The sequence below is a fragment of the Lissotriton vulgaris genome, chromosome 3_1 (genome assembly GCF_964263255.1).
Source record: "Lissotriton vulgaris chromosome 3_1, aLisVul1.2, whole genome shotgun sequence".
Lineage (NCBI taxonomy): Eukaryota > Metazoa > Chordata > Amphibia > Caudata > Salamandridae > Lissotriton > Lissotriton vulgaris.
The window spans coordinates 884,304,752-884,329,227 of record NC_141689.1 but is presented as its reverse complement, the minus strand read 5'-3'; the positions used below and the strand labels follow the sequence as shown (position 1 = coordinate 884,329,227).

Here is a 24,476-nt window from a genome sequence, read left to right as displayed (position 1 = left end):
ATTAGCAGCATAGGTAAAACTTATAAAGTCTGTGGGTAGTAGTAAAATTTATCAGTTAAAATAATTTTAGTTACTGTGTTTAACATCCTCACTATGATATAAAAAACATCTATAGGTGCCAAAAGAGCCAGTAAAAAGTAGCAGGAACGTTTTCACAGGTAAATCTCCATGGCACCAGGATAGCTCACCATTAGGTATTGTATTGTATTGTAAATGCATTTATCGCTTGTTGACGCACGCTATTCAGGAAGCCTATAAAGGATTAGTGGTGAATTATTATGGTGAAATATGAGGTAATTCCAGTGGTGGATATTAGTCTGTTACTTGGAGTGAAAAGGATAGCAGAGGGATAAAAGGGGGAGAAAGATTAGCATCCATATAGCTTGTGTTACCCCTGATGGGTGTTGAAGCTCTTTTCTGGTGAGTATCACGCCACTCCGGAACTCATAAAGGATTAGTGTTGAAAATTAGTATAGTATAAATATAAAGTAATTTGAGTAGTAGATATGTTATTCAGTTATTTGGGCAGTATATTAGTATAGTTGAATATGGAATTTGAGTAGTGAACATGTTAGTCTGTTAATTTCGATTGAAAAGGATAGTGGAGGGATAAAAGAGTGAAGGATTTTTTTTCTTAGGTCTTAGCAGTAGGAAGAGGATTTTGGATGAGTTAAAAGGAGTTTTGGAGGGTAGGAATCAGATGGGAGAGTTTAGAAAGGTTTGTTTTTGGGGATCGGTGTAGTAAAAAGAGGTGTCAGATGATGCAAGGCGGGGTAGAGCAGGAGAGAGTCTAGAAAGGGTTATTTTGGTGATCATAGTAGTGGTATGGGGTTTGGGATAAATGAGAGAGTGGATGTAGAGCATATATTGATAGATCTATAGGATGAGAGATAGGGTAGTGCATTGGAAGGAGTAGTAGAAAGAAGTTTGAGATGAGTCAGAAGGTTGGGCTAGAAGATATATTGAGAGAAGTATAGGCTGAGAAATAGGCTAGTGCATTGGAAATGCTAAATTAGAAGAAAGTGATTAAATATATAGATCCATAAGTACATTGAAAGTATATAGATACATAAAGGAAGTAAGTATAGTTAGAATAAATATATTGATAGAGACACATGATGAGAAATAGGGTAGAGCATTGGATATGCTTTTTCAGGAGAAAAGTAACAGACACACAGATCCAAGCACATGGAAGGTACATAGATGCACAATGGAAGTATGTACATGTAGGCCAAAGATGATTTTTTTTATTGATTAATATTATTATTATTATTTTTTTTTCTTTTCTCCTAACAACATAATTGTTTTACATGTTTTATAAAGTAATACACAAAGATAGTTACACATCTATAGTGAAAACAAAAGCTTATATACAGAGGGATATGTTGTAAATTTCTGTTTTCGTATGGTGCTTATGTGGGGAAGAGCCAAATCTTGAGTAGTTTTCTGAAGATAAGGTGGTTGTTGGTGGATCTTATGTTGGGGGTAAAGATTTCCACAGTTTGGCTGCTTGAACAGAGAAGGATGTGCCACCCATGTTTTTTTTCTTGTATGGTGGGATTTTGAGGCGAGATACTCCTTTAGAGCGGAGGTTCCTTTGTTGAATGTGTTTGGTGATTTTATTCCTGATGAAGAGTGGTCCTATTCCATGTATTGCTTTGTGGGTAATACAAAGCAGCTTGAACGTGGATCTTCTGGCAACCGATAACCAATGCAGGGCTTTCAAGGCAGGGGAGATGTAAATGTAAATGTATAGGCATTTATATAGCGCACTACTTACCCGTAGGGTCCCAAGGCGCTTCGACCGCTGCGAAACCCTTCCTGGCTTCCCTGAGAGATGGTCCCTTAATGGGTATCTCCAGGGTGAGACCAGGCATCCCCGGCGGTCTGGTGGGGCCCAGAGTTGCCGAGTGTGATCGCTGATCACAGTGGCCACCGAGGCGAGAGAATTAATGAGTCCGCTGACCCTGGTCCAGAAACCTGCCGCGCCGGGAATCGAACCCTGGTCCCGGGCCGTCCTCTGCTCTCGGGTCTGCCGCCTCTAACCAGTGAGCCACACTACTTCACTGAGAGGGAGATGTGGTCTTGTGGTTTGATATGCAAGAGTAGTATGGCAGCCGAGTTCTGAATCCATTGTAGCCTTTTCATGGTCGTTAAAGGTGATCCGTGGTAGAGGCTATTGGCGTAATTGAGTTTGGATAGAACAAGGGAGATGGTAGCTTGGACATGTGTGGAAATCTCAAATGAGGGAAAATGCTTTGCAGCGTTGTTATAGTAGCAAAGCTTGAACTTGCTAGTTTATCCACTTGGGCATTCATCGACAGCTTGGAGTCCATGGTCATTCCGAGGTTTCTTACATCCTTCGATACTTTAGGCAGTGATCCCAGTTCATCAGGCCACGCGGCAAGCAGGTTGTAATTTTTCCAATCGCCACACGTGAGTGCATTCAATTTGAGATGGCTCCAAGTCATCCACTGATCCACGGCTCTGAGACAGCTGAAAATTGGTAATTTATGTATGTATGATTTTTTGAGTTCTTCCAGAAATATTCCAGTAGTTAAGCAATCGTTGATGATTCTTCTTACTGGAATGGCAGCAGAGGTTGTTAAAAGAATTGTGTTGAAAGTTTGTGATTTCACAACCAACCAATAGAACAGCTGCAGGAATGTAGCAGCTGCCTGAGAGTGCAAAAGTGATCAATTAGGAGAATATTGGTCATTGCTTGCTGGAAATATAGATTTGTATTAACAACCTATGATGGTGAATGTTACGGTGTGAATGTGTTGCTTTGACATACAGACAGGAGTACACTGATGTGGGATACACTTATATCCTTCAAATGTATACTGATTGCTGTAAAAATCCAATTTAATTTCAATCTCTGTGTTTCTTAAATAAGTCTAACTGGTTATCTAATATGTATTTTTAGAGAATAATGTCATTACCCTGAATACACATTCCATACTGTGTTTTGCCCACAGCAGCTAATGGCCCACATACATGTACATCGTAATTGGTAGCACTCACTGCAAAACAAAATTGATTTATTTAAATTTCTTATTAAATGTTCTGAAAATCCTTGGCTACCAAGGGGTCAACATAATTGACGGCATCAAACATTGGTATATAAATCACTGATGACTGATATAAATCATATATAAGAAAGGTAATCTAAATTAACATGTAGCAAAATGCCTGGTTCTATACTGGAAACTAAATATTACCTGGCAAAAACATCTGGTGTTTTTACCATGCATTCTAATATGTGGCAGAGCACATGCAAACTGTGCAACTGGAAATACTATGGACCAAGGTGTTTCAAATGTGCTAATAAGTTATCTATAGTACACACTCAAATGTACTCAAAATTCAAAACTATTTTTTGTCACAAATAACTGTATAATTGTGCTAAATAAAGTAGAGCCTGTCACCTCTCCAGGAATTTATAATTTTTGGTGTTAAATCCAAAGACGATTTCTCATTGGTTCTGGAGGAGCTTTCTTGTTATATATAGTCATCAATACATTTTGTCTGTAGCAATGTGTGTTTTGCACACTATGTGCACCATATGTCCAGAGATAATACTTGTTATTCAATAAAAACTTACTGCTGACAATATTCCATTTAAAGTTAATCTAACAAGGTAGTGATCACATATATATCTCTTTGGTGGGATTTGTAAAGTCTTTCCCTCTCTTCTCAAACTTAATTCCTACCACTTTCTTTTGCTGGATTCTGAAAAGAAGTATTTTAAATGCTTTTCCAGCTGTTCGCTCAGGATTGTAACTAGCAACCAGTGGTGCTTAGTAAAGAGTATGCTCACTACAATGTTTTCCCTTTCAAGACTCTATTTCACATTAGGGACTTTGACTTGGAAAGAGTGGCGCATATGAGCCAAACTGCTTAGTTCAGTTCTCATTACTTTGCAACACATTTGAAGTAACTATTGGTACGGGTCAACCTCAAGCAGTGCAAAAAGGAATTCCCTCTTTCCTAGAATTTTGCCCGTTTCTCAAAACAATCCCTTGGTCTCCATAGTTTCGCCTTTCCACACGCAAGGTTTTAACCACTAAGATGTATCACTGTCTGTAAGATAGAACTGAAAAGTGTTTTTCAGAGGTACATTTCAACATTAACGAGAAAGATTCCCCAGAGAGTATGGAAACAACATGGTAAATGTCATGCTGAACTAAGCAAAGGATATACAGGAGCACTCCTTCTACAGACCTACTAAATTTGGCTATAAGATCTTGACAGAAATTTGACTTGCAGACAAGAAAGCAAAAACGTTTATTTGAAAAGAACAAACTTGTTATCAAGAATACATGGTTGCACAAACATTAACTACATTACTAATTGAATACATGTAAAATGTGAAATACAGTCACCATGTGCTGCACTACTTTACAAAGTAGAGACAACAATGTAGCCTTTGGCAACAAAGTTGAAAAGATGTTTAGTTTAGTCTAACATTATAGGAACGCTGGTAAATTATTTTGAGGGTGGGGTAATTGCAAGCTTCGTGCTCTTATACATTAGTTCAGATCTCTAAGAACCACATCTTCCTGGAAACCAATTTTGTCTCTCGAAAACAACAAAACAAGGATGCTCTTTTTTAATGAATTTCTGTATGTTAGTTTTCAGCTAGTTGAAACAGTGTTCAGGTAACAGAGGTGTGAATCACGTTTTTCACTAACTAAAAAATGTGTTTACTAACATCAACACAGTTATTAAAGTCCAGTCTTGATGGAAGCAACATTCGTATGTGGAAATTAATTGTTTACTAAGTGAGAAATGTGGCTTTCCTTAATCTAGAAAGTGAAACTCTGTTGTAATTTGACTCAGAAAATTGAAAAGAACAGTAGCTGATTTTTATATCGTGCTCAAAGTTTGAAGTGTATGATAGAGACGGATTACAGACAGCTCACACAACAAGATATTTCAGATGGAATCTGGTTTGAGAAATATTGTTCATGATATGGTAGTTATGAATTCATCATTGTGGAAGAATGAATAGTTAAAGATGAATAATGAATTTCAGTGGATAATTGGGAAACATTCAGACATCAATTCTATTTAACAAATATGGGATAATGGTGAAATGCCCAAATTTGGATTAGAGAGGGTCTGAACCAATAAATTACTGTATGTAAAATTGTACATCATGGAGATCAATTACCAGGCGGTCTGGATGTCCTACTATGTTCTTAGTGCAAACTGCTAGCTCCATTTCAGCAGCATCCCCTTATTCCTATCAGCACAAATATGGATATGGCTCAACATCCTGACTATCCCAGAAGAAAACAGGCAAATAATTGTGGTCACAATACGCATTTTCATGTACATTGCAATCTTAAAAGTAAGCTCGCTTCTCCATGGAATGGAGTTAAATACATTTAAAGCGTTTTCATAAAAAAGAGTTTTCATGAAAGCATTATTTTCCTTCCATCTCAATAGTATTATTCTTTTATCACATTTTTTATTTTTCTTATTTGAACCGCATTCCTTACATAACATTAAACAGCAATGAAATTGCACAAAAGAGGAAATAGGCACAATCACAAATGGTACATTAGACTGATCATACTTGCATGAACTGTTTCTTGTGGGGCACTGAGCATTTTAATATCACTTTTACATAAGATTATGCTTATCTGATCTTATGCTACTGAGAAAAATTAGAGAGAGAGAGAATGGGGATTACAGTTATTTCATAAGTGAATTGAAGCTATCTGTATCTGTTATTTGGTATTAACAAAGTACTCTCTGCTATGCTAAGGTGTTTTCTTTCCTGGGAAGGCTTTTTAATCAGCCTAAACTAGACTTTTCCAAGGGTCACATAACAGCAATAATTTGTCTTCTTTCTACCCATTGATAACACTATGGCAATTAGTACTCCAGCGATCCTGAATTTTGATATTCATTAACTTTGGCCTGTTTTAACGGCAATGCCATTATCCTATTAGGACCTTTTACAATTTGACCCACCCATCAATATATATCTCAAGCTGCAAAGAGCACAGGAGTAGTGAACATTGTTTCAAATTATGAATAATAAAGTTTTCATAAATACGTAATCATCTAGCTACATTACAACTAGCTTTCAGAAGAAAAGGAGGTCCCCATAATGTGCAGAAAAGGTCAGGAAGGATAATCTTGCCCTCATGCTTTGCCTGCAGAAACTGTCTGGTTCTGATCATTTGACCCCTCATACTATTTTCCTGAACTGTATCTTTTTGAAGGTCCTAATCACAATTGCAATACTGTAATATTCACTCAGGCATTCATATTTTGTAAAATCCTAAAAGCAGACACTTCTTTTTCATCTAAGACAATTTATCATTTAATATAATTTTGTCCAGGAAATACATCAGCTGCATTTGTGACAGGTGATTTTGTGAAACTAACAAGAATATTATCATATTCCTAAAATGTAAAACAACAGCTACAGGAGCACCAATAAAATATGATATAAGAAAATGGTCTTAATCTCAGGGGGAAAAGACATTTTTTTTAAAGTTTATACTTGCTGTCAAAACACATTGACTTCTTTACCTGGATATACATCATGGACAGGGCATGGTGAACGTCCCATGGTTGTATCTGCACCATCATGTGGAGAAACAGATGTCTGTAGAGGTTGGATTGTTAGGCAGTCACTGAGGATATCTTGTTCAAGCTCAGTGCTGGATCGCAACTGAAAAGTAGAAAGAACCATAGGTACATAAAAAAATTTCAGTGCATAAAATCATCATAGATGTGAATCTTGAGAATGGCAACTCAAGCAAAGAAATTGAATTAAAGAGGTCTTTGTGGTTATTACATCTGAAGTCACACAAAAATTCTGCAAAACATAATGGTGGAGCCAGCAGCTGACAAAGCAACGGAGACTTGTCAGTCTCTAGAAACAAAAGTACATTATCATTCAATACTTAGGGCCTGATTTAGGATTTTTCGGACAGAGTAACGGTAAACAGGATGGTGGAGGACTTTTTATTTGCCAACCTATCTTTACTCTGCCCCTCAAATTTAGAAATGTCCACCAGCCCAGAAGACATCTCTATATATTGGTGGTTTCAGTCAATGAAGAAAAAGTTTGACGGACGGCTTTACCAAACAGGAAAGCCATCTATCAGACGTTTGCTGAGTTTTTTATTTTCCAAAAACAAACTCACATTCAAGGAGTGCATTTTTGAAAAATAAAAAATTTACAGAGTTTCTTTCGATGGTGCGGGGTAATTTGTTTTTTACTGTCCTTAACCTCCAGGATATAACTGGTGCTCAAGGACAGTAAAAGCATGTCATCATATCGCCCACTTGAAATAGATGATTGTATGCTCTCTACTACCTTGAGCCGTCGGAGGAAGGTTTATGCTGACCAAGTACATTTTACTCCATGGGGGTGAACCTGGTGGTCTGCCCACCTCTAGATCAGGCAGGGACACCGAGAGTTTGACAGAGAGGGTATCCTGTCACTACTGCAATGGAGTACCCTCTCAGCCATACTCTAAATCATCCCTCTAGTGACTAAGAAGAAACACTCTTTTCAGGCATACAGAAACCAAAACTCAAATGGAAATTAAAGAAGAGAGACCCGGCAAAATGCATGCTTTTATGATTTGGTTTCCCAAAACAAATGCTGAAGTGTGGATAAGTTAGCTGGGCCCACCACAAGCCTTTGGGCAGATCATGTTTTATAGTATTCATACATTATTTCTCTTCCAGTTCCTTTTTTGAAAGATTCAACAATTTTTTAAAGTGGAAGTCGGTCATACCTTCAGGGATGCAAGCTGTCAGCAGTCGCTAGTAAGTTTTGCCTACAATAAATGTAGTTACAGACAAATAGTGGACACTAGGCACGGGGTTGTTCTTTGGCACTAAAACACAAACATTTTAGAGTTAAGCCATGATTTTAAGGATGGCGGTCTGAGTGAGTGAGCAAGATTTTGTATTCCATAGATCATGTACCTAAGCACTTTGTTGATCAGTGTTTTTCAGATAGGGGAGATGGTGCATAGGCAGAGAAAGTGATGTGACCAAAGCGAAACTATTTGAGAAAGTGGAGAAGCCAAGGATCAATGTCCTGCCCATGGGTTCTATAATCTAAGTCAGAGCCTATGCCTTATCGGCTATAACTGTCTGGCCAAATATGAAATGCATCTTTTGTTTATTTAGTGCAACAGGACAAATGACAAAAGCAGTAACAGAATTATTTTCGTACATTTGGGGTTGCCGCCTTAGTTTTGTCGAAGTGCCTGAATTGTTCAGAACTCATGACACACTCCTAGCACTTGGAAAACAGCATTACAGTCCACAGTAACTTAAAAATACAATGGGACAAATTTAGTGACTGGTGCTACTGGGGTAGTGCTTAAATAATATTGAGAAATTAATACAGTTTATAACAATGTGCAGAAATAGCGTGCAGTTTTTAATGAAAACAAAATGCATTTAAATGCAAAAATTGTAGTAGGTAACCATATTTACTTATACTAGTCCATACAATGACTGAAGAAACATTGCCTTACAAGCTGACTTGAGTTAAAAAAATTGCTAAATGTGCATAACTTGTTTATTTCCTGGCCTTCCCATTAACATGTTTTCATAGTTAATAATAGTTGCATAAATGTTTTCATTTAATTCTGCAAATGTTTCCTCTTATGCAATGATTGTTGCTAGCAAACAAATAAGTGTTCTTATTTAAAATGATAGATATAAAGATTCCCTCATGAGAAAGTAGTTTTAAATGAGAAAATGTATAATAAGTAGACAAGAGGAAACCGCTAGGTGAAAAGAAATAGTTACAACCATGGAGCTGCTATGTAGAAGTCATTGTGTTTTCTGTGAGGAGATGAGGAATGATCCTGTACCCATGAGAGCACCACAAGATGACTGGCTGGCTGAAGAAAGAAGAAGACTGCAAGCTGCAACAGTGATAAAACATGCGTGTTTTCTATATTAGTAAGTGTTTCTAGAGTATGTTAACACTCCTAAAACACTTTCTTTTCACATTTCCACAGTGCTCTGAGAATCTATTAAGTTTCTTGAACCTATTTGTATGAGAAGTTCTGCTTTTATTGATTTTTTGTATATATAAGCTGACTTTTTTTATATAATTATTTTTATTAACATTCATCGACATAAAATATGCAGTATAAAAAGTATGTTTTAAGGTTAAGGTAGCACATTTCCAATCAACTGAGACAATGAGCAACAGTATGCCATTACATTACATCGCAACGCCTGGCTACGGGGTAGGGGGATCATCTCGGCCAACGCTACGTGGGTAGGTACAGATGTCTCCTTAATAGGAGTTCCACTGACTCCAAATTCGGGACCACTTTTGGGGGCAGCCCCGTGCTATGTAGATGGTCTTTTCTCTGTACATACACCAATCAAGATCTGCTTCCCAAGCCTGCACCACGGGAGGTTGTGCCGCTCCCCACAATTTTGCAGTGTTTCTTTTAGCTAACATTAATCCCAGGTTACCCCACTGCGTGTGATAGTTATTTAGGTCAGTGGGTTCCCACACGTTCAACAGGCACCTACGCACTTCAGGGCGTAGGGCTTGTGCAAGTACTTCACTTAGAATGTCATGTATTTCCTGCCAATAGGATCGTATCTGTTCACATTCCCAGATGATCTGCATAAACGTGCCCTCATTGCCACATCCCCGTCTTCATTCCCCTTCCCCAGGTCTACCCATTTCTACCGAACGAGGCCCTGTGGCATATACCCTATGGAGAATTTTAAGTTCAACTAGCCTGAGTCTCGCTGAGATCGCTACCACCCTCGGGAAAGAGACCGCCTCCTGACATTCTTCATCATCTAGTTCCATGTCATCTCTTACCCACTTTTCTCACAGCGGCTTGAAGGGGTCTGCCATGTTGTTAATCAGTTTTTTGTATGTTAGCGATATGGTTTTCTCAGGTTGATGACCATCTAGCAACCTATCTTCCAGTGGGGAGGAGTCCGGGGGGGCTGTGCCTTTAGTGAGGCGTGATTGCAATGTGTGACAGACCTGCGTGTATCTGAAGTGCTCTGAGTCTGCTAATTCGTACTGCTGCTGTAGAGAGGCAAATGCTTTCACCTCTTCTTTTTCCCACAGGTCTTTCATTTGGAAATCCCTATGAGGTCCCACCTATAGAATCCCTTACACTTCCAAAGATTACCCAGTTGCTCTGAGTCCCGTAGGGGGGTCGTTAGTGTGAGTTTCTGTCCCCAACCTCAGGATTTAGAGACTGCATGCCAGATACAAACCGAGTGTCCAGTAGGGTCCAACAGGAGATATTGGTTAGGTTTGGAGTACAGTTCTCACCCGGGAGAAGCCATCTATCCATATTGTAGCCTGTGTCATTAGGATAGGCGTAGGTACCATGGTTGATAGATGCCAAATGAGCTGCCCAGTAGTATTTCTTGATATCTTGGAGGTCAATAACCCCATCCTACCAATGTAGCGTGAGCTTCTTTAAGGCAATGGAAGGCTTTCCGTCCCACAACAGGTCTCTCTGGAGGGCTTCAATTTCTTTGAAATACGCAATTGGAACCGGGTCGAGTGAATTTGCAAGGCATAAAAGAACCGGGGTAGGGACATCATCTTAAACAGGGCTATTTAGCTGACTTTTGATGCTAAATCTCTATGCTCATCTCTTTCTCTCACTCTCACAAATTAGAACTCTTTATGGGTTCTGACTAACACCATGTTCACCCCATTTCTAGAATTGGTATTCTCCTCTTTATGGAATGCACTTTAATGCATTTATTATACCTTCTGATTAACTAATATTTATTTCCCTTTTCCGTTCATATATTGATGATCAAGATTAATACAAATTAATTTGTGACTTGCACTAAAGATGATTTACTAAAAAGATTTGATAAATGAAACCCTTTAACTTATAACAAACTTTCATTATTGACTGAAAATAGAATAGTGATTATAAGTTTATGTGAGATGTACAGCCTTTGATCTTCTATAAAACAACGGCAAAGATCCATTGGACCGGGAGAGGCCAGAGAAAGCGGGGATTAGACCTCATGGTGGTAAACTGAGATTTTAATTAAAACTACATTCCCGCATCAGCAATATCATGGACATCAATTCACCAAAATGCCAGTGTTGGAAGAAGTGACATCACATGCCTTTTTACCTCAATTTGGCCGCAGGAAGTGGGGTCATGGCCTTTGAACCTGAAACCCAGGAAGTGATGGTACCTAAGCGTTATCCTGATAACGTCACAGCAATTTATGCCATTGATGCTTGGTATATAACTCAAAGAGAAAATGTATTGATGAACCACAATAGAGATTTAAAAATACAATAGTTGTCATGCCCATCGTTATTAATCCATATGTGCCTTATATTGAATATGACGTATGTTATCGACTTGATTTACTCCTTATCATTGTTAACAAGGTTTGATTTATGACACTAGTTAAGAACTATCACACTTAGGAAGAACAGAGGTGACTGTTTTGTTCAAACACTACATTAGGTATGGCATAGAGACAGTTTTAGCAGTTTTGCCACCCTAGTGTAGTTAAAATGAAAAAACATAAATCTGCTTTGGGTTAGCTCTCTTGGCAATTTCTCCATTCAACAGTCATTCACATTTTTCTTTCTGCCTCCTGCAGGATACAGCATGTAGCACTGGGGCAGCCCACTGCAGCCATTGGCTAATTTCACTGTGAGTTACGGCCTTCTGCTCTTTCACAAGTTGAAGATCTTTACACACAGTAGTTTCCTTCAGAGCCTGGCAGGACTATGACCATGTGTACTTTTGATACCTAAAAGATGTTTTGCTTTTAGCCATTTTTTTATATTCGTATTTTTAAAAAGATAAAATGGTTAAAACAAGTGATTGACGTCACGTTTAGCCTGCATGTTTTTTCAATTTTCTTGGTTCCATATTGTTGCAATATTAAAATTAAATAAACAATTTTAAAAACACATTGCCAAGGCCAGACCCATTAACTTGCTTTGTGATATACTCACAATAATAAAGCAAGGTAACAACTTTAAATAATGTTCTTTTTCCTTTGTCTCATAGGATACATTTTGAAGAATACTGCACATGTGAAAGCACTTATTTTAACAAACATAAAATGTAATATTCCAGTGGGATCTTCAGAAAGTAAACAGTGCTCACCAGGACACTGTTTGTCTGCTATTCTTGAAACTGCTATTGTCACATCTGAGGCCAGGGGTCGCAAAGGCAGTGTTATGACTCTCAAAGGGCAAGACGAGGGTTGAAGTTGCAGCCCCTGGCGACCACCAACTGACCGTCCATGCGGGGCATTATGCAGGCTCCTGCAGACCCTGTGGTGCAGGGGGGTGCGGAAACCTTCAGAGGACCTCAAACCTTTAGGGGGCACCCTACAGCTAAAGGCAAATGAATATCTGTAAGGTATGGAAGACTCAGTGGTCCCTTCTGAAGGGGGGAGCAATCATTTTACATTACGCCATCAGTCCTGGTGGAGTGGATACTGTACAATGTTACTTTAAGCAAGCAGGAAATCAGGCCAGAGCAAACAAAGTCAACACAAGGAGAAATATTTCACAGTTCCCGCTGGTGTTAAAGCATTGACATGAATACGTTCGTTTAGGGTGTCAAGTTGTTACGAATTTTTTAGACACCGTGGAATGGTTTATATAGCAACTCATTATTTTCAAACATGCATGCTGCAAGTTATTTGTAAAATATAGGTCATGCACACATAATATCCCTCTCTCTTCCATAGTAAAACACATTTAATATCCATGCTTATCCTAATCTGCACATGCATGGTAGTGATATTATCAAGATCAGTATTATTTGCCAACTAATATGATTCCTCGTTGTGCCTCTAGCAATATTTAACATCTGCCTACGGTCACATGGCTTAGGGTAGGGTGACCAGAATTTTAAATCCAAAAACCAGGACATTTCACAAAAATAGAAGAAGGACTACAATTTTACTTCAAGCGATGACAGTGCTCCTTAGCAGAGAATAACAGAACAGGCAGTAAGAACATGCATGAAATGCAATTTTTAAACCCAGTAGCTTGCCTGTTAATTTAAATTGCTTTCTTGAAACAATTGCTCACTATCCCTGCTTTGTAAACCATAAAAAACACCTCCCACCGTTTTCAGGGACATGAGCTACATTTCTTGAAATTTACTGGGACAGCTGGTTAAAAACGGGGACCGTCCTGGCAAAACGGGGACGCCTGGTCACCCTAGCTTAGGGTCTGATTACGAGTTTGGCGGTTTTACCGGCATACCACCGCAGCAGCCGTCCCAAGTGCACACCGAGTCAGCTGTCTCTCTCTCGCCATATTATGATGTACCCAGTGCCCCAGCGGCGGTGTTTATGATGGTTGGAAATATTTTTCCACGTGTCGACGCAGGTGTGTACATTTTGACTGCACATGTGTTAATTGTACATATATGTATGACGCTTGAAAAATACCTAGTACGTGTACTTTGCCATTGCAGGGCTCTGGACCAGATGTGCCCAGTAGAGGTCAATGGGAACCAACTTAACTGGATCCCGGTGCCGACAGGGTTGTTTTCCTTGGGGTCAAGTTGCTGCTGTGTAGGGCGGCCCCAGAGGAATGGAGGATGGTTTCCCTGCGGAAGACTGAGGTGAAAAAAAGTAAATGGGTGAGTTTGCAATCCATCTCCTGTGATTCTACCAACTCGAAGCAGGCAGTCTCACCACCACGGTTGGCTCGATGGAAAGGGATGGAAAGGTATCTCGTAATCCGGATAGCGGTACCCTTGTGTGTACTGCCCTCTGACAGCTGCTTTCTCCCTGCCGCCATGCGGCGGTCTGCGAATGGCTGGCGGTGGTGTCGGCACTCTGGCAGTCTTCCCTCCTGCAACCCACCAACACTGTAATTTAGCAGGCTGACTGCCAGCTAGGCGGGAGGGGAAGCTGGAACCGCCGCAAGGGTGGGACCATCACCGCCAAACTTGTAAATCAAGGCCCTTCGACTACGCTTTGGCCCATATTCAGATAGCCGAATGGACTGCCTGGAAACCTCCAAGCCACACTATGCCCAGTTCTTTCGGATTCCTTCTGGCTTCTTTCAAAGAACCCATTGTTTTTTGCTAAAGTGTCCAATAAAATTCACAAGGAGTAAATGTGTCTATTTCACCAGTTTTTCTCATGATCCCATGTGGCTTTACAGTAGAATATGAAATGCTTAAGGTAGTTAATTCAGCCTGACGTGTTATCGGTGTTCTAAGAGCACCAGTGTCACCATAAATTCTTCTCTGCGTGCGTGAATCACTTTCTTTGGATTTAGACGTGAAAGGTAATTGTGTTGGGTGAGTTCAGTCACACCTGTGGAGGAGATTCGAACTGAACCTTAACAATTGGTGCACCTAGTGACTCGAAAGTCCCGGCGCTACCATTTTTGTCATCGGTTGATTATTTTGTTTGTTTTTTGAGTGGAGAGAATACTTCGAAAATGTGGAGAAGTAAAACGGAAAGTTGCCAATTACGTAAGGCAATCAACTCTGCGTCCTTAGTAAAAGCCGTTTCCGGAGCGCAGATGTGGTGTCCTCCGTGTGCCGTCATCGACCCCGGTCTGGTTCTTGTTAGCTACTAGCAGCCAGGCCTGCGCGGCTATCAGTAGCACCGAGGCCCCCTCGTGAAATCAGGCACACGTGTACACTCCGGGCCTGAAGCTGCTGTCAGAAACAATCACGCTTTCCATGTCACTAGCAGCGCTCCTTTCTCGAGAGACCCATTCATCAAACGGGAGAAGTGCTGTGTGTCCTGTGATGCTTAACGACCGGAAGACGGGGGGGAGGTGTGGGGGGGGGGGGCAGATTTACAAGGCACTTGCGCCACTTTTCCATTGTTAAAAAAATGACGCAAAAGCGGCGCAAATAAGCCCCCGGATGTTTACGGTCAGGTTTTCTACACACAGATGCACATTTTTAACAAACACCGTCTGCACTGTGTCTAAAGCGCCAAAAATCATGCACCGATGATAGCTTCTGTGTCTCAGGAGTTCCAAACTGACTTTTAGTGGTTTGATATAGTAACGTGAAAAATGAATCAGAAATAAGTTTATAGTGGGGTGCATGCTGGGAAAGTTTGCCTATTTGCCGAATTAAACACTTCTCTGAGTGAAGCATACACACCAGCTTCCGAGCCGCGGTGTTATGTTTAATGCGCCATCACTCAGGCACGCAGCAAATACGCGCCCACACTCTCACTGGCATAGCTGAGCGGTTCTGATGATGTCTTTAGGGAAGATTGTATTTAGCGGTGAACTCCAAGAGGCTCCTTAGCATGTCTTCTCTTCGTTTGAAACAACAACGCGCATCCAGCGTCAGCTAAATGACAGTGTTATTCACCTGGTGCGACCTGAGGGAGCAGAACCTCAGCACGCGGTGCCTGGCGGAGGAATTTATACACTCGGAGGGGGGCTGTTGAGAATGAAAAGAAGCGTCCTTAAATAGAGGGAACACGCCTGCCTTTCCATTGCAATCGACAACCCAACAAGAAGTTGGAGGGAGGCAGAGCTTAAAGTGGGATGAAAAAACTGGGGGGGGGGGGGGGGGGCGGCGGACGGAGGGGGGTAGGAGGAGTGAGGTGTCTCTCAAAGTGGAGTGGCCAATGTAATTAGGGGCGTGGCTTAAACTCATAAGTTAAAAATGTGTGCATACAATAGTGTGCCGCCAGACTGGTATTTAGCTGCTTCTGTCATTGCATCCAGACATATAATACAACTAGTAACATTATACCTACAAGTACACGTCAGTACTATTGGCTTTTTCAATGTTTGTTAGTTGCATAAGAAAAATAAGCAATAACTATGGCTTAGTTGAATATAATATTGAAAATGCATCAGTTCTTAAATGAGACTGTGATAGAAATATAACGAGTATCTTTGGAGTTACGTCAAAGGCAGTAAAGGGTGGCACTGCTGCAGAGTAAAAATATTTTTCCACCCTAAGTGTGAAAACAAAAATGGATTGCCCGATAGGGACCTGCCTCAGTGCCTGCTTTTTAGGTTTCGCTGGGGGGCGGAGCCGTTAGGCTCCTCCTCCAGAGAAATCTGTAGTTTCTAGTATGGGTGACTTGAACACGCCTCTCTGCTTCATTGGCTAGCTCCATAAATGGAGGCTAGCCATTGGAACAGAGAGGCGTCCGTCAATGCCGGACCAGACACGGGGGCGTTCCCGAGATTCTTTGGCTTTGGCGACGTCACGCGACGCCGGGAACGCCCCCGAGTCTGGTCCGGCCGGGCCGTGCTTGCTGCTGTCCTGCCTTGTGTCCCTCCTCCCGCCGTCCCCACGTTTCCCGCCTCCCTCCCGACGTCCGTGTCCTTTCCCGCCCCCCTCGTCCTCTCCCGCCCCCTCGTCCTCTCCCGCCCGCCCCCCTCGTCCTCTCCGAGGTTTCTCCGAGGTTTCGCGTTCGCCTGTGTCCCTCCTCCCGCCGTCCCCACGTTTCCCGCCTCCCTCCCGACGTCCGTGTCCTTTCCCGCCCCCCTCGTCCTCTCCCGCCCCCTCGTCCTCTCCCGCCCGCCCCCCTCGTCCTCTCCGAGGTTTCTCCGAGGTTTCGCGTTCGCCTACTCACGTAAAACCACAGCAATAGAACCTCTCGCCTTTTATTACTAAAAGCCCAGACCTGTGGGCTGTGCAGAGTAAGTTTGGGCTGTGCGGAGTCAGTTTAGTCTGGCGCGCTGCGGATTACACAAATACAACGCCGCTTGTCTTTCTTCTGTTTTAACTGAGATATGGTTCGTCCAATTCCAGCGACGTCATTAGCCATAACGTCTCAGCCGCGAGCCCGTAAACGCGTCACGCCTTCGCGCCCCGCCCCCTTTCTGAAACGTTGTCCCCCGCACTCCTTTCAAATAATTGAACCGAAAGCTAGGACGTTTTGCCTGACTCACCAGTGCTACTGTCGCGACGCAACACTTTTGCGCATGCGCCTCTTGACGTTTCGAGCGCCTTCACGCTCTTTTTGCTCGCCGTACACCTCTTCCTCCTCGCACCCCTCCCCTATCGCACTAAGTCACGTGACGAGACGGGCGAGGGCGGCCATCTTGTACAAACACGAAAACAGAAGGGAGGAGGTGAGGAGGAGTGTCACACAGAGTGATAGCGGCGGGGAACTCGGGGCGCCCAGCAGCGGACGGACCGCAGGGCGGAGGGAGAGCGTGCCCTTCCGGGTAGCGGCCCTCCATTTAACAGCCCCGGGCCTAAGGGCGGCGCGATACCGAGGAGGAGGCCGCGCCCCCCCCCTCGCCGACCCCTTCCCTGTGGCGAGAGCCGCCCCCTCCAGAAAGCCTCCAGGAGCCTGTTTCCTCTCAAAACCACAACTGTCAGCTGGGACAGAGCGGCCTGCCTGCTGCAGGTGAGTGGGCGTGATGGTGGCCAGGGGGTGTGGGAGCAAGGGCTGAGGGCCTGTGGCAGAACGGGAAGGGGACTGCTTGGAACACGGAATGGAAGAGACGGTCTGTCAAGCCTCCAGGAGCCTGTTTCCTCTCAAAACCACAACTGTCAGCTGGGACAGAGCGGCCTGCCTGCTGCAGGTGAGTGGGCGTGATGGTGGCCAGGGGGTGTGGGAGCAAGGGCTGAGGGCCTGTGGCAGAACGGGAAGGGGACTGCTTGGAACACGGAATGGAAGAGACGGTCTGTCAACCTCTTCTATGTGACCCAGACACTCTCTCATTTAGACCCATTCCCATTTTTATTCATAAGCGGCCTGCTGTCTTCCTCAAAATATCTCTCCGTTCCAGTGTATTTCCCTGGAAAGTGTCATTATTTATGAATGTTGAGCAGTCTGGATCCCCCCTGCTTCTTCGGGGGGGGGAGGGGTTCACTTTTATGTTTCTAAGTTGTAGTAATATGTGCATGCTTTTGTGTCATGCAGCGGGAAAATGGGTCCATAACGTGCATGAAGTATTTTTTTAGTAGTATTTGATGCAATAGCCGTGTGTCAACAGGGGCCTCTCTCTTAAGATATGCATTTCTATAATTAACACTGCACCTCTGTGCATTCAGGCAGAATGCTTAGTTGTTTAATATAAAGGACATAGTTTCACCAATTTCTCCTGTATAAGCAAGTTCCTTGCATTTACTTGTTCACCAGAGCTTGGTACTTTAACCGCGATGTAGGGCGATGGTTGATTCGTAGACAAACCCACCCCCGCCCCTTCAGTGGTCCCTATTCTGTTTATTAAACACCACAGTGTTGTTACTCCACCTGTCACTGGCAAAGGGGAGGGCTGAGGTTTCAAAAACAGCCATTTCCCAAGGGACCGGGTGGCACAGCATCCGGAGTCTATACACCTCTAGGTGATAGCTCTAAAACTGCCAAAGTCAGCAGGGAGTGTTTTTATTAAGGTGCGGAGGTGGGAGGTGCGTCTGTGCCAATGTACCTGAATGCGTGCGGCGCGAGGGGTGTTGCTCCGAGTGCAGGGATTTCTGTGCCAGTGCGGGGTGAGTGGTGTTCTACAGGAGAAGGGGTGGGCCTGTGTGGATGCAGGAGAAGGGGGTCGCCCTGTGTGGATGCAGGAGAAGGGGGTGGGCCTGTGGGTGTAGGAGGACGGGTGGGCCTATCTGTGAGTGCAGAGGCAGGGGGGTTTCATGTGTAAGTGCTGATACAGGATGTGTGCCTATGTGAGTGCAACAGGAGAGGTGTTTGTGAAAGCCAGGGGAGGAGAAGTGGTTTCCCTGTGCAAGTGCAGGGGATGAACAGTGCTAGTGCGAGTTCAGAGTGATGAGTGTGTCTTTGATAGTGCAGCCCATTAAGGTCATACTTATTTGTACTGGCCATGCTTGTTTCTTAACTTCCTGACATTTTGACGCAGCGTGAACACATTACTTTTTGTGGTCCAGCCCACGTAGTTTAACTTGTCTGATTGCAAAATGCCTACTGTGTGCCTACAACCTGTCCATTGCTTACCATTGGTTGTGTTTATTGTCAATCTCATTTATTTGCTTCTTATTCAATGACTTTTTTTGTCTCGGATTGTCTCGGATTTTGTCTCTCACTCCGTGAGAGTGCATAGGTTTATCAGCTCTTTTCTTCTGTCCCCAGTGTGATCCCCACAAAATTCCCCCCCCCCTATGTTCAATGTTTCTCTCTCAGAGCTGTTGGCAATGTAAATAACAATGCCATTTATTTATAAGTAAAAACAAAAAAAGAAATGTCATGAGCAATGCCAATAGCTCTAACTTTTCCAAAGGCGAAACCATTGCATTGTAAATGCTTGTTTAGAACTGCCGGTGCTGCACCGGCAGGATCCGGCCCACTTAAAGCCCTGGAGGGAGGTGAAGACCGGTATCATTTTAGCTGAGGCATGCACGTGGAGTCAACACAGGATGTGCCCCGCCACCTAGGGTCAGTGCAAGGATTTGTGCTGTCCAAGGTAAAGTGGCATTTTAACACTGTTACTACTTGTGGCCAGGGTCGGATTGGCAAGGCGGGCATTCGGGAATGGGCCGAAGGGCCGGTGCCTCAGTGCCCTCTGTGGGCCGTTTTTTTTCTCCCATGTCCCAGTCCACAGAGAGTGGACTAGGAAAGGGGAGAAAAAAAACGGCCCACAGAGTGCACGGAGGCAGAGACTGAGAAAATGAAAGCAGCCTCGCTGTGCGGCCAGACAGCGATTGTCAGCTGTGGGCTCTCCTTCACCCCTACCCTGCCAAGCAATCAAGCTGAGGCTGGGCTGGGGAGGGGTGATTGTTTGCAATAATCGGCCTCCCTGGGGGCCAGGTGTTTCTCAGGCCTTTGAGCCATTTGCACCTCGCCCCCCTGGGGCCCATGCAGCCCAGAAACGGTGTTAGTCTTAACACCTCGCCCACAGCCCTTCTCATTCAGGGCATAGTGGGCGAGGAAGAATGGGTCTTGCTGTGGGGGCCTGGTGATGTTTGGAATTTTTTTGTTTTATTTATTTATGCGATTTTATATAGCGCGGACTTTACCCGAAGGTGTCAGAGCGCTTCACACTAGGAACAGCAATAATACATGAGGAGAAAATTAGAAGTGGACAAATTACAAAAGCAAACGTTAAGTTACATGAATCAAAAGTGACAATAGTGAGCAACCAAAATACAAGAGGAGCAAACGATACATTACAGGAGGAAAAAGAGATATGTGTGCAGGTTACAAAAGCGTACAAAATACAAGTAGAGGTATAATACTGCAATTAATGGCAGACACTCCAGCACAAGAACAAACGTTACGTAGGCAATGGTGGCACTTGTGCAAGTATCTAAAGCAAACAAAAGTGAGAGGTAGCAAACAGTGTGTTACAAGAGAAAAGTGACTTGTGCAAGTTACAAAAGGGTACCATACGCAGGTACAAGGGTAATACTACAGTAAATGGTAAATACTAAAACTGCCAGAACACACTGGGAATGCACTTCCCATGTACCAGCTTCACCTCAGCATCCCCCCTGGCTAACTGGCTACCTTGGATGACCCAGAAAGCTGTGTTTTGTGCTTCCCTGCCAGGACATTTTCCCAAGGCCTGGATGGTTGATTAATTTACTAATTGCAGGGGCCTTACCTCTGTTCATGTGCTCCTGAGCTGAAGGTCTGGGGAGGGCTGAGTAGGTTAGTAATAGCAGGGGCTTTGCTGCTTTTCAGGTGCTCACGTGCTGGAGGGCTTGAATAATTTTGTGACAAAAAGGGGCCTTGCTATTTTTTTAGTTGCTCAGCATGTAGGCCATTGTCACCTTGGCCCTGTGTCGTGTGCAAGAACAGTATCCTCCCACTTTCATTCCTTGTCTGTGCAAATGAAGCTTCATGAAAGGGCACGCCCCTTGAATGTGGGCCACGCCTCTTGAATGTGGGCCACTTTTTTCGTCAGTGCCCGGGCCGAATTGTGATCCCAATCCGACCCTGCTTGTGGCGCACTACGGTGCCGTCCTTTTTTAGATTTCCAAGGCCGCCCCTAGACCTGAGGTGCCCTAGAACTGACCTTGTAGTCTTAACTTTAACCTCCTTCACCCACACAACACCAACCACACCCATTTCAGTCTGTCAGGGAGATTGCTGGGCGAGCATCAGTGAGCCTCTGGGGTGCTCGCCTTAAAGAGATGGTGTGCAGAACGGCTTGCAATGAAGCAGGAAGCCGAGAGGGCTGTCGGGATGTTTGGAGGTGCTTTGGAGTGCCATTGGTTGGAGAATGATATGCTGAAAAGTCTAAGAACATTCATGAAATCCATTTAATTTCTCAAACCATTGAGGTCTCTTTGCGTTTTAAGAAAAGTCCTTGGAAAATCTGGCAATAAATAGACAGGTGAGCTGAGGGCAGGCCACAGAGGCAGCAGAAGGTTCAGAAATGTGTGTGTAACTACACAGGTGTCGATTAGGCAGCTCGGTAGGTCAGCTCATCTGCTGCACAAAGGGCAAGATGTGTGCAGACAAAATATCTAAGATTCTATGGGCAAAATATTGTGTCAAGAATATAGAGGACAAATATAATGTGCAGGTAAGTGTTGCTAAGTTTGTTTTACTATACGTAATGCCACATATATGTACCATGACAATGTATACATCGTCAAGATATATATTTGTGGAGTTAAGAACAGTAAATCTTTACTTACTTGTTTACATTCTCGATTTTTTGCTGATTAATATTTTTGACTCGATATTCTGTCCACACAATATTTGTGTTTCCTATGTAAGTGATCTGAATCAGCAATTAAGAGGATGTGTGTTTTTGCACTATGAGCATTCTTAACCTGTAGCAGTTGCTTCGCAATGACCCTCAGCTACTGTCGCTCTTTTGCCACTTTGGCATATTTTCTCTGGGGTAGGTCTGCAAAACCTCTTTATGGTGCTGTTCAACTAGACTTCTGTTTCCTGCAGGCACTGAGGTTGCCTAAAGCTGTGTTGCTTTTATAGTGTACATATGAAGGGGATCCCCATAAGGAAGAAATGTTGTGTCAAAAAAACCAACAGTGAATTATTCAGACACTTTAAAAAAGGCAAACAGAAACATCAGAAATTTCTTTCAAAATAGGAACTGTAATTTATTAACAATACCTCACAATGATACTTTGAAGCAATTTTATGCAATTGTTGCAATTGGTGCCCCGGAAAAAAGGGGGGGGTGAGAAAAGGGGAAGGGAAGTGCTCGGGGGGTGTAAGGAGAAGATGAACACAGTTAAAGAAACACGTGATAAGTACAAAAATTACCAACACAGTCAAAAGAATTACAAATACATAAGCCAAAAAATCTGGGCATATGATGGTTAATTATTTCACATAAAAACTTTCAACGGACACACAGTCAGTACAAAACTGTAGTGGGCAAGTGCTGGAAGTTTTCTGAGGAACACCGTCGACGTTTCGACCCCTATATGTAGGCTGAGTTCAGTCCTTAGGTGGGGTCTTCATCAGGACAGAAGTGACAAGGGGAGTGAGGGGCAATCCTGTTAGATAAATTAATGATAATAAATTAATAACTGGTACAACATAGTCAGTAGATTCAGACTATGATGAAAATTGGGATAGTAATAGAGAAAGTTTACCATGGAGTCGTGGCCCCATAGAGCTCGCGATGTGGAACAACAAAGGACTGTGCATTAGTCACAAGTCGATCGCCGAGAAAATGATTCTCAAAACTACAGGGGAGAGAGAATAACCAGTAAAACGAGGACTAACTTATTTACTTACGACAAGCAATATAAAATGACCCCCACTAGTGTGGGATCAACTGATGGTTAGTGCGATGAGGCGTATTAGTAAGCAACTCCACTACGTGAGTGTGGAATTTGCCGACCTATAACAGTGATGTTGATGAATGGATTATTTCAAACCTGTATCTGAACAGGTTGGTGAGGGTCTATAAGACCCATTAATTAAGCTAGCACTGGGAGGGGGAATTTCAATTAGTCCACATGATTCAGTAAGGAGTGACAAAACCGAAACTTAAGTGTGGAAGACTGTCTGGAAGCATATTGGTAATGTTACCCAACATACCTTAGCTCAAAGAGATGAGGCAAGTCAGTTTGCACCGTCAATTTCAAACGTTGATTGTACAATGCTCACTGCGCTGTATTGGAGATTGTGGCTCAAATATCAGCATGGATCGTAAATCTAAAGGAGATCGAGGGTGAGCGAGTCATACGCAAATGAGATAAACTATTGCGATAAAATAAAAGATTGCCACTTTACAGCCACGTAGCATGTCGCTGCACTACATACCTTTGCTGAAGGGAACAGGGTGAATCAGATTCAACAGCAATTCTCAACCGTTAAATATCAAACACCCAATACGCTCGATGGCTCCAATATCAACATTGGTCGTGGTTCTGAAAAAGATCGAGGGTGAGCCAGTCAAGGGCAGGGAAGTTAAAGTTACCGTAGTGATATAAATGGTTGCCACTTTACAATCACGTACCACTTCGCTGCTAGTAAGTCCATAGCCAGGAACTCCGCAAACACTGCTACGCGGAGTTTCAGTGGGCGGAGCCTAACTTAAAACATCTGCCAGGCATGGAAAAGGAAGAGTTACTTCAGTGCGAACTCATGTTGAAAAATGGGAAGCAACTTTAAAACATGAATGAAACAAAGTAGACAATAAGGGATTAAATTGAGAATTTGATGTGAACGGTTTTTAAGTATATAATCGCCATCAGCCTGCAGGTAATTGATCGTGGACACAAAATGCATTAACAAATTAATACAACCCGCGCAACTCTCAAACAAGAGGTTGAAGGCGGATCAGTGGGCATATTAGATGTCGGCACATATCCCAAACATTAAGGCATTCCGCCCAACTCTCAGACAAGAGGTTGAAGGCGGGACCATTGGTATATTCGGTTAATGTGCACCATTGGATTAGGTGGATATTCACCATTTGAAAAAATAGAAGTACAAATTGAAAAAGAGAATGAGACATACTGAATGCTATATATAATAATACAATTACACGTTCATTCAAGAAACACATAAAGGAGCCAAACACAGTTACCAATGCCCCTGCAACTCTCAAACATGAGGTTGAAAAGGGGGGGTGCGATTTGTAAGCTCTGCAATCTCACAGTTCGAAAAACCAACCCAGAGTCAAGGATAGGGAGGGGGATTGTGTGTGTACTATAGAGTCATTCTTTCTCAATTAAACACAGTTAACCCAAGGCTGTCAACTGTGCTAAACTGCTATCTTGCTCGTTTAGGCCATGTTTGATTGAGTCTAAGAGGGACATCCATTTGGATTCATGGGTGTTAAGTACTGACGGTAGATTACCCCCTCTTCTTCCCAAAGAGACCTTTTCGATCACAAACCATCTCAGTTCTGAGACGGCGTGTCCTGCCTTTTGCCAGTGGTCAACTAAGGGTGCACCGACAACATTGCAGCGTAGCCTGCTGTGAGAAGGTGGCCTGATATGCAGTGCTCACTATTCTAGTGAACACTATGTATCAGTCCAGCAACCCTTATTGATGATTGGTTGTAAGTCAACCTTATAGACCAGCTATCCTAGTAGCGTGGATATGAGCAGTCTAAGGCT

The 24,476-nt window shown here is 43.0% G+C and overlaps 1 protein-coding gene across 2 annotated transcripts in view; it reads right to left on the bottom strand.

The window, feature by feature from the left end:
* GLIS3 (GLIS family zinc finger 3) overlaps positions 1-24,476 on the bottom strand; it is a 964,414-nt gene that overhangs the window by 198,592 nt on the left and 741,346 nt on the right. For both annotated transcript variants that reach the window (XM_086961208.1, XM_086961209.1), the window contains one exon: positions 6,556-6,697. In XM_086961208.1, the coding sequence (XP_086817334.1) occupies positions 6,556-6,697 (142 nt within the window). The remainder of the gene's footprint in view (positions 1-6,555; positions 6,698-24,476) is intronic.